General features: G+C 37.5%; 1 protein-coding gene and 1 pseudogene across 1 annotated transcript; both read left to right on the plus strand.

The window, feature by feature from the left end:
• Positions 1-484: 484 nt before the first annotated feature.
• On the plus strand, positions 485-3,698 carry LOC143869858 (ADP,ATP carrier protein 1, mitochondrial-like; annotated as a pseudogene).
• A 6,109-nt stretch (positions 3,699-9,807) lies between these two features.
• LOC143869859 (uncharacterized) lies at positions 9,808-10,623 on the plus strand. The gene has a single exon (XM_077376418.1). The coding sequence runs from the start codon at positions 9,808-9,810 to the stop codon at positions 10,621-10,623; it is 816 nt and encodes a 271-aa protein (XP_077232533.1).
• Positions 10,624-10,973: the final 350 nt, after the last annotated feature.

A 10,973-nucleotide genomic window follows, 5' to 3' on the forward strand; every position in this document is an offset into this window, starting at 1 on the left:
AAACAGGGCTTAAAATTCTCTACTATAGCTATATAAGTGACACTTGAAGGAAGTGTTTTTCATCTTGCGAAAATTTTTATAAAATCTAAGGCATCTACATGTATATGTTTATCTCATTCACTTATTTGTATTTTAAGACAAGTATCTAAGTGAATATGTTTTATTAATCACTGATGTAGATATCCCTTTTTTTATACTACAGGTCATATCTTTATCCTTCAGTCATGGCAAAGAGGAAGAATATCCCCACCTCCCATGACTCACAGCCACGCCCTATGAGGAGACAGATACACCCTGCCGCCCAGAGGACAGAGCCTCACGTTTTGTCAATTCTTTTGCGTTTCATTTGTTTTCAGGTAAGACCAAGATGGATTCTTTGAGCCGCCTTATGTTTGTGGCTTCCCTTGCACTTAATTAGTTTTTTTTGATCCATTGTATTACACTTCCTCATCTTATTGTCGTAGAACCTTTTTCGTTTTTGTATATGTTTGGTGTTGGGGATGGTGATGGTAATGCTGATGGTGGGGGAGGTGGTGATGGTGATGGTGATCCTTTTTATTACATATTCGGTCTATTTTTTGTAAAATTATACCGTTCTATTAGTTTGGGAAGATATGCTTATGAGCCTGCAAATGAACTCATATTTCCTGTTTGGTTCAGAAATGAAACATGGATCTTTGATGACTATAAAGAAATGCTTTATTATTTTATTATACTTACATTTGGGGAATTTAATCCATCCCCTCATTCAATGACGGGGCATATGGATGGGAACACCATAATCTTTCACGATGAGCTACTTTTCAGATTTTCGAGCCAAATATTTCATTTCCAACTTATGAGGTAAGAATCCAGATCTCTTATTCCTATATGGTGAACCTAGAAGCATATGCACAGGTTTTGGAAGCATAACTAGTTAGCCACATTTTGGGGGGTTTCAAAACCATAATCCAGCCATGATCAACCCAGTAAGGAGGGGGTTTCCCTATATTCTTGAAGAATTATTCATGAATTAAGGTTGGTGTGGTGTCAAGTGCTATATGATTTCTCTAGTTTTAATATTGATCTAATTAATGTGCTTTCTATGTTGAATAGTTTGATGAAGCTTATGCCATGAATATGAGGAGTTTGGATCAGCGGCGCATTTATCCCCCACCACCTAATCGAAGAGATAAGGAGGGCTTCAATCGAATGAATGATGTAAATCTCCATACACATGCTTTTATGTTGAATAGATAGATGAATCTCATGTGGTGTCAATTGCTATATCATTTTTATAGTTTTAATATTGACCTAATGTGCTTTTGGACTGTGTTCCTTAGTTCTTTCATTGGACTTGCTTATTCCATGTGCAAATATTTGCTTAGTAATCATCATATGGATCTATCACTTTGTCAAGGAAACCCTTTTCATAATTGGTTTTTTTGGGTGAGTATTATCAAAGTAGGCATGAATATTTATTATACAAAGTTGCAAAAAATGACAGGTAGGTACATCTGCAGGTCTCATAAATATATGGATGACATAAATATAATGGTGTGTACCTATAGACCCTGGTAAGATGGCTTTGAAATGGAAGGGTCTTTGAAGTTTGAACAGTGGCATGAAAGGTACTGGCTTTTAATATAAAGTTAGCTTAATACTAGTGACTCCTCTAGAGGGTAATAAGAACTTTATAATATAAGAAGGTGTTATTATTAGAATCATTTGTTTTTTTTTATTGATTGCATCTTACCCCTTTCTCTGCATTATACTTTGAAATGCAATTGATATATTTCAGAGTTACCTAAATCATTCATTGATTCTGCACATCTTTCTATTTTTGTGTATGTTCATTTTACCTTTCCGTTGTCAGCGATATATTTCTTTAAGTCTAACAAAGCCCATTGAACAGGTCAACCTTTGGTAATTCAGGCCCCGTAGATATTGTGGGCATTGCCAATGAACATGAGGATGGTCTTTTCTCGATCGATCGGAATAACGGCTGCATCAAAGTGATGCCTCCAAGATAGGAGCTGAATTCATTAGCGGAGGAGAACGAAGTGGAGTGGAGATGGTGTTTTTTTTTTTTTTTTGCTTTTTCTATTGCTTCACTCTTTCTTAGGGAATTGACACACACACACACACACACACCACATTGTAGTTTCTGCTTGTTTAATTTAATCAATCTTCTTAAAAAACTCGTAACTGCCTTTCCCTTTCCATATATGCTGATTACTACAAACTAAAATCTGCACCAGGCCTGAACTTTGCATTCAAAGATTATTTCAAGCGGTTGTTTAACTTCAAGAAAGACAGAGATGGCTACTGGAAATACTTTGCTGGGAATTTGGCTTCGGGAGGTGCTGCTGGTGCTTCCTCCCTCTTCTTTGTCTACTCCCTTGACTATGCCTGAACCTGTTTGGCTAATGATGCAAAGGCCGCAAAGGGGGGATGTGAAAGGCAATTCAATGGTTTGGTTGATGTCTACAGGAAAACTCTCAAGTCAGACGACATTGCTGGGCTCTATCGTGGATTCAACATTTCTTGTGTTGGAATTATAGTTTATCGTGGTCTCTACTTTGGAATGTATGATTCTCTGAAGCCAATTCTTCTGACGGGAAAGATGCAGGTCAGTCAAAAATTTAGATTTGCATGATACTTACAAATGTATGATTCAACTATGGCTATCTTGGAATCATGCAATCTCTCCATCATGGATTTTCCAAGAAAAGGGCCTTTTTAGATACCTCTAAAGATTATCTGCTTATAATCTTATATGCAAATGGTTTTTAAGTTAAATATGATTCGTTACAAATAATGGTCATAATTGTTTTACAAACTATATTGTTAATGGCTTCCAAAGAGGATGTAATATCCCATTTGTAAACAAGATTAATTTATAACAAATTGTTTTTGCACATATTGACTGATTTTGAGGCATGCAAAGAGGCCTAAAGTCAAAATACACTGAGGCCTTGTTTGTTTTGGATTTTGAGAATTGATTTTTGAGTCCAAAACTGATTAATGGATTCAAAGATTTCTGAGTGTTTTGGACCTAAAATCCAAAACTAACAAGGCCTTAGTGGGGATCAATTCTCAAAACCCAAAATGAACTGGGCCTAAGTGGGGATGCATAAGTGACAATTGGAAATAATTTTTTTTAAAAATTATCTTATGCTATAATCAAGCAAATTTTTTATGTCCTGTTTGTTTTAAATTATGACACCGATTGTGGGGTCGCCAATCGATTATTAGACTCAAATTTAGTCCAATATTCGGCCCAATAATTGGTTGGGGACTCCATAATTGGTTGCTATAATCTAAAACAAACAGGAACTTAGCTGTTAAACAATCAATTGTACATTGTAAATTTTGCATGTTGGCATTACCTTGCATTTCATCACATGGACTATCTGTTGGGTGATTTAAGGATACCATTTTCACGTGTTTTGCCCTTGGTTGGGTGATCACAAATGGTGCTGGTCTTGCATCCTACCCTATTGACACCATTCGTAGAAGAATGGTGATGACCTCTGATGTAGCCGTTAAGTGCAAGAGCTCCATGGATGCATTCTCTCAGATCCTGCAAAAAGAAGGGGCTAAATCTCTGTTCAAAGGGGCGGGGCCATGCTATTGCCGGTGTTGGTTTGCTCACTGGTTATGACAAGTTACAGATGGTTGTGCTTGGGAAGACGTACGGATCTGGAGGCAGCTAATTGGTATTTGTCCCTCTTTATCTCTTAGCTGATGTTGATGAAAAACTACCTCTTTTTGGTGATTGGCATCGAATAAATTAGCGGGAGCTGAACCCATAATTTTTGGTTAAAATTGTAACCCATATTACATGTATTACAGGTTGTTTGTATAATAAGATTGTATCCCATTGTAGTGTGAGATTCAATGCCATTGTAGTGTGAGGTTGTTTGAATGCCATATTACATGTTGTACCCCAATAAAGGGAATTTAAAAAAAAATAAAAATATATATCTATATTCACCGACGTTCACAAAATGTCGCTAAATTTGATATTCACCGATGGTCTTTAGCGTCGGTGTAGTTACCGACGCTCACAAAACGTCGCTGAATAAGGTATTCACCGATGGTCCAAAACGTTGTTGTATTAACCGTCGCTAAAGACACGTATCCAAAGCCCATGTAGATCTTTTAATGACGGTCTTGACTGTCAGTGTAATATTACATACATCAACGGTTTACTTAAAACGTCGGTGATAGCCTTAACACCAACGTTTGTTTTTTATTTTTAACGACGTTCATAAATGCCGGTATAAATGGTAGCACCGACGCTTTGCAATAAATGTCGGTAAATACCTTTAGGCATGGTAGTATCAGTGACGTTTACTAAAAGTGTCGGTGTAAGTTACACCGACATTCATTGGCATATACACCGACGGTCATGACCGTCGGTGAATGTCACTTTTCTTGTAGTGGCAGTACAGTTCATTTTGTAAAACATGGGCTTGCTCAAAGATTTAAACAAATTAATTGTTGGGCCCATCAACCGTTCATGGTGGACTGGTTTGGAGTAGTTGTCCCGGCTGTTCGGGATTGTGGGACATCAGTGCCCTACAAAATATGGGAAGAATATATCATTTACCAAATTTTTTTTTCTTTAATAACAGGGCCCACCATACTCTATCTAATGTATATAAGTAGTTTTTTTTTTCGATGTTGGCAGAGAAGCATATCAAATGGGGTGATGACCCTTCTTATACTATTTGTCCTAGAAATTTCATTTGAGTAGACATGCCAACTGTGGATCCCGTCCAGGAGGTGGTCCCTTCCGTGACCCATGAGGGTGTGTGTTTCTATGATAGTGTCCTTTGTCCTTTGATTTGCATATGGTTGATTTTCTCATAAATTTGCGATAAAAATCCTAACTTCACGAAATAAGCAACTGACCAGAGTCGCCACCTAAGTTAGGGCCTAGGACCCACAGTTAACTCTGTTAAGTTGGTTTACGATTCCGAGTTGGGTAAGTTACCAGGTTACAAGAAGGAAGGTGTTAGGAACCCTTCTTGCCAGACAAATGTCGGTCTTTACTTTTAAGAGCTTTGATTATTTAATGTTCTAACTAAAAGGGAGTAAATGTGAGTTTTATTAAAGAAACTTAAATATTACTAATGATTTGGCCGTTCACAGTTTAGACTCATGCGGGCCAAGAGTTGTTTTCCTAAATGCCTAGCTAGAATGCTTAAGTCCATATCTGTGTGATTTGACGTTTTATGGAATTGGTGATGATTTTGTTAGAGTAGGTGTCTTAAAACCCAATATATTTCGCATGTTAATCAATAAAAGTTTTTTGTCATGACAATTAATGGGTAACTATAAGTTAAATATGTGTGACATGCTACTTGTTATTGATACGTATTTGTCCTTAGGTAGCAAAATAGGAAACCCATGCTCATGGATTCACAGATCCTAGGGAGCAAGGAGATATGTGATTCTGGTTCTTTGCAGACCTTAATAGTTCCTAGTTGGGGTTGAGGTTGGACACCTCTTTCTGTATACAACTAGCATCTATCTTGCCAACATGCACGAGATGTGGAGTGACTTATATCAATCACTCGGGTAGTGGACCTTAAGCAAGATAAAATGACTATGACAATTGAGATTGCGTAGAGAACGGGATAACATTAGAATATCTTGTGGACAGGAGATAGTTGAGCTATTCTACCAGACAGGACCCTTTAGATGTCCTTTGACCTAAGGGATCATATTGGTCTGTTGGCGAGTCTCTCATTCTTGGTCTATCTAACCGTGATTCTCTTGGAGTCACTAGAGGGTAGAACTGGAGTGTTGGACAAACCTTCGATGTCAATAGTGATACCCGACATGGAATTCTTCACCTATTTCATAAGAAAACATCTACGGCTTTGGTCAGAGTAGTAGGCCTAGAAAAATACCTGGCCAGGTGAATTTGATAAAATATTTATCAAAATGATTTCAAAAAATAAGTTTTGAAATGTTTCCAGCAAATGCATTTGCGGGCCAATACTACTTGACTGAAAGGTATATCGTGAATGAGCCCAGGGGGTAGTTGATGTCCACCCCCTATAGGACTCAACTCAGTAGATGTGGACTTGAAGAAAGGACTTGCACATTTGATGTGATTAGGAGTATGATGATTTGACGGTTATCTTCAGGGATACGTCTCGATGGAGGCCACTGACTCAATGCGATTGTAGCATTGGCTACGGAGCAATAATCGCAGTGGGGCCCACTTGTGGGTTCTACAGGATCTACGGTTGAATCCTTGCTACAATCCCACTCACTACTCGATTGACCTATTATTATCTATTAGATAGAGGTTTCGCATTTATTTGGTTGCTTACATGAACTAGTTTCGTGACATTGGATGCATTGAAATGATATATACATTGTATATAGTGTATATGTACTATGAGATACATTGGAAATACAAAAATGGTTAAGTATAAACTATAAGGGTATTTTGAGAATTATAGAAAATCTAAATAGAGCTTTTTTTCCCATTGGATGGGAGGAAATATGTTTATTTAATTAAAAGAATTAAATAAATAATTGTAAGTTTAGCTTATGGACTGGTTTTACTAAAACTATCATAACTTACTCATCTCTAGTCAAAGATTAATGTGTAAGTACTTGTTTCGAAAGGATTTTGAAAGATCTACAACTTTGTAGTTTATGATATTTTCTAATTCGGCCATTTACTTATCTAAAAATGAGATCGAAATTTAACCTCCAAGCTTATAACGAGAATGTTGAAAAAGGAAACAATATGTGAGATATTTTTGGGATTGTTTTTATCCAATAAAGAAACCGCATTTTTTACTTGAAAAAAATTCAATTTAGGAATTTCTAAAAGTCTAAGAATTTCTAAAAACACTCCCACATTGTTTGGTTTCTATTTTGAAAAAGCTAACTAGCTTGTTTCCAAATTGGAGCTTCTAATTGTGGCTAGTTTCTATGGTTTGTGAGATTTCTCTAGAAGCTTTGGGTTGTGGATATGAAAATTGAGAAATCTATAATTACAAGACAAAGGAATATAGTTTGCAAGAGCTCTTCCATAATTCCGTGTGTTGAAAATTGGTAGAGACATCCCAAAGTCTTTCTCTTCTTCTTATTCTTCAATTTCATTAACTAGTTTTGTCTTTTCTAAGTTAAAGACAAACATCCAACAAAGCTCCATTGATCTAAATACATATTTCCACATTATAATCTGATTTAGATTAGGTTATTTAGTAAACAAAGATTTGTTTACAAAATCCTTTGTGCAAAGAGAGGAATTCATCGGTTCAACTTGCGGTTTCGCATCGATTAGATCGTTGGCGAATTTTCGAGTAGATCACGCAGACGTTTTTCTTCTCATTAGCAAAATAAGGTATTTATATTTATGTTTATTAAATCACATTAAAATAAATTAGTCCCTAGGAATCCTGGGTTGGAGCAAATTTTTTGTTCTACACGGTTTATTCTTCCGCAACGTGTAACGATTTTGCTCGGGGTTTTACAACCAATCTAACAGGTGGTATCAAAGCTAACTAGGGAATAGATTAGGAGGCTAACGAACCAAAGATAGATCATGCGGTGATTCACTGTGAGTTTGGACGTTTATCCCGGCTATCCGAGGTTCTTAGTCTTTGTGTGTTTTTAATAAATAAATAATTGTTTGTTGGAAAACAGCAAAACTGAACCGTATGGTGGATTTCTGGACTGATTAGCTTACATGGTTGGAAAGTAGACTTGAATACGAATCCAACGCATCAAGAATCATCGAAATCCGACGAGCGATTTAGGAGATGATTTTTCAAAGTTTGAAAAATGATGTTGGACTTCAGGAAATTAATTCTGAAAATTGATTTGGAATTTTGTTTATCCACCCCAAACAATTTGAAAAGCCTATAACCTAGGCAGAGACTTTTCTAATAATGTCTTGGGGTGTATGTAACATGATAAGATCCTTGAGAAAGCATTCGAGTAACTATATCCCACTCAAGGTTACTCGAAAGGTCATGCTATCCGGATTGTGTTCCCAATATGGAAAAATTTTATTTTTCACAAATCAAACAATCTTGTTTTTCCGCAAAATTTTGTACGCCGATTTATTTGACCATAGAAAAAGATTTTATGAGACTTCTAATTAAAATCAGAATGGTTGTGTGTTAATCAAAATTGAGTTAACGCGATTTTGTGCAAATTGATCGGTATTGGTGAAAGATGGGCAAAAAAGAGCTTAGACCTCAATTCATGCATGAGATGCATGACCTTTTTATGGATGTTATGATCTGATGTGATGATTTATTTCATGGTTTGTAATATTAAAGTCCACAATGTAATTTAATTATTTCAGTTTTTAATTACTCCCTCTGAGCAATTGGGCGGACGACTGATTTTTCCATGGAGATTGATTATGATGTATAGATTACCTAGTCTATAGGACACTATGGTAGTTTATATCTGTTTGTCCAAGACCAATTGAAGATGAAATCATTCTCTTGGTGCTCATTCGATGGATCGTGGATATTGCAGCATGGTGATGCTCTAGATAGACTAGCAAATGGAGGCCGATTCGATCCAACCAAAGAGAGACGAACTTGCTGATGTTGCTGATGTTATTGCACTTTATATAGTAAGGCAAATCAGATTACAGTCCTTTGGGAATTCGCTTTGAGGCCAGTGAAGTTTCCCTTGTGCCGTTGCACAAAGTTGCCCATAATTCACCCTCAATTTGACAAGATAGTGTTGTAGGGATTTCCTTATTCAAATAAGGTTAGTAGGAGAACCCCAACGATCCAAGATGCCAAATTGGGTTTCATGGATGTGTTTTTATTTTCATGGTTTGTTGGTTTGCTTTTCATGTGATGGATGGCATGGTTTGGTTTGCGATGTATCTTTTTCTTTTATGCAATGGATGCCTAATCAAACATACACAATGATGATTGTAACTCCCACATTAAATAATCCTCTTAAAATATTAAGTTGATAAATGGGGTTAAGTCCAAAGGACAAGACCTCGTGGGCTTCTATAGTCATCTAACCATTTGCTAGTCTAGGAAATAGGATGGTCACATGCCAAAGCAGAAGTCGATCTTATTTCTTGACTAGAGTAAACCGTTAGATTCCTACAAGGATAAGGAGAATGTGCATGATATATTAGTCACATGCCAAAGCAGAAGCCATTGTAGATTGCATAGTTTTCCCAGGCGGTGGGTATAACTTAATAAGACAAAGGGTATTGACGCCCAAAGGATATACATACTGCAATGCTTGGATGCTGAACATAAATTGGATCTCATAGGATTAGATGAATCCACTTATTTAAAGTTGTTGAATAATTTTTCGATGCCCATTGGAGAAATTATACATTTCTCTTGATTCATGAGGTTGAGGGGCCCGTGAATGAGACATGCAATGGGCGGTTCCATCGTAGGTCAAAATCCCAGATCCGATGGACATGTCATGAAATTAACTAAAAAGGTAGTTTTACTAATTATGCCTCTTTCCTTTCTGCGTGGATACTATTGCTTCATTCAACCCATTAGCTAAGATCCTAGACGAAAATAAGTTAATTAGTCTAAATTACCTCGACTGGAAAATGAACCTAATGCTAGTGCTCTCGGCCGCTAAAGTTTATTGGATTCTTACCACTAAGGAGCCAGAACTACCTGGTCCCGATGCGCCTCAAGTAGACCACGATAGAAAGTCTAAGTGGCTTGAGGACAATGAGATGTCAAAGTGTCACAGCCTTGGCTCCATGTCCAATGTGCTGCAGTAGCAACATATTGGAATGGCAGTGGCCTCGGATATATGTTAAATATTAAAGAAATGTTTGGAGAGCAACATCGCACAGCTAGGCTGTTGGCAATTAGAGGCCTAATATCTACCAAGATGGTAGAGGGAACCCCAGTTAGGGATCACATGCTAAAGATGATGCGCTATATAAACGAGCTCGACATCTTGAGGGCCATCATGGATGCTGAGACGCAGATCGACATTGTCTTGTCTTCCCTATGTGGGTCATTCAAAGAGTTTGTTATGACTTGCCACATGAACAAAATGACAATGACCCTGACAGAGCTAATGAATCAACTTCAGACAACTGAAGATCTACAGAAGAGTAAAAAGAAAAGTGCCTTCCTTGTAGAGGGTAATGTACCCTCATCACCTAAGCCAAAAGGTAAAGGAAAAGGAAGAGCAAAAGGCCAAGGCTCTAAGAAGAACAAGCCAACGGTAAAGAACAAGAAGAACTTTAAAAAGAAGAAGTCAACCAAGGGCAACGACAGATGCTTCCATTGTGGAAAACCTGGACAATGGAAGCGGAACTGCCGGAGCTATCTAGCTGCCAAGCAGGGCAACAAGCCTACGTCAAGCATGTTGCCATTGTTTGTTGTTGAAACCAATATGATTGGTCCTGTATTTTCCTACTGTGTTGACACAGGTGCGACTTCACACATCTGCAATATTTTGCATGGGTTCAGAAAAATCAAAAGGTTGGCTGAAGGTGAGCTCACCCTACAAGTTGGAACTGAAGCAACAGTTGTTTTCCAAGCTGTAGGAGATTATGTTTTGACATTCTTAGGCGGTTATCTAATAATAAAGGATTGTCTCTATGTAACTTCAAAAGGGCAAGGAAGACGGTAATTCCAACACATCTTCTGCATCTTCGATTAGGTCATATTGTCCTAGAGCGGATCACACGGTTAGTGAAAGATGGTCCATTGGATTCAATTCAAGTGGAACCCTTTCCAACTTGTGAACCATGTCTCCAAGGCAAAATGACTAAAATTCTCTTCAAGGGCAAGAGTGGAAGAAGCGAAAGTGTATTGGAATTGATACATACGAATGTATGTGGTCCTCTTTCTCATCCTGCGAGAGGAGGGATTGTCTACTTTGTGACTTTCACGGATAACCATTCAAGGTACGGCTACCTGTACCTAATGCGACGTAAGTCTGAGACCTTTGAAAAGTTCAAAGGAGTTCAAGAATGAAGT

This window comes from Tasmannia lanceolata, unplaced genomic scaffold (genome assembly GCF_043159265.1).
Source record: "Tasmannia lanceolata isolate RefF3 unplaced genomic scaffold, GAP_Taslan_0.1 ptg000003l, whole genome shotgun sequence".
NCBI classification, from domain to species: domain Eukaryota; kingdom Viridiplantae; phylum Streptophyta; class Magnoliopsida; order Canellales; family Winteraceae; genus Tasmannia; species Tasmannia lanceolata.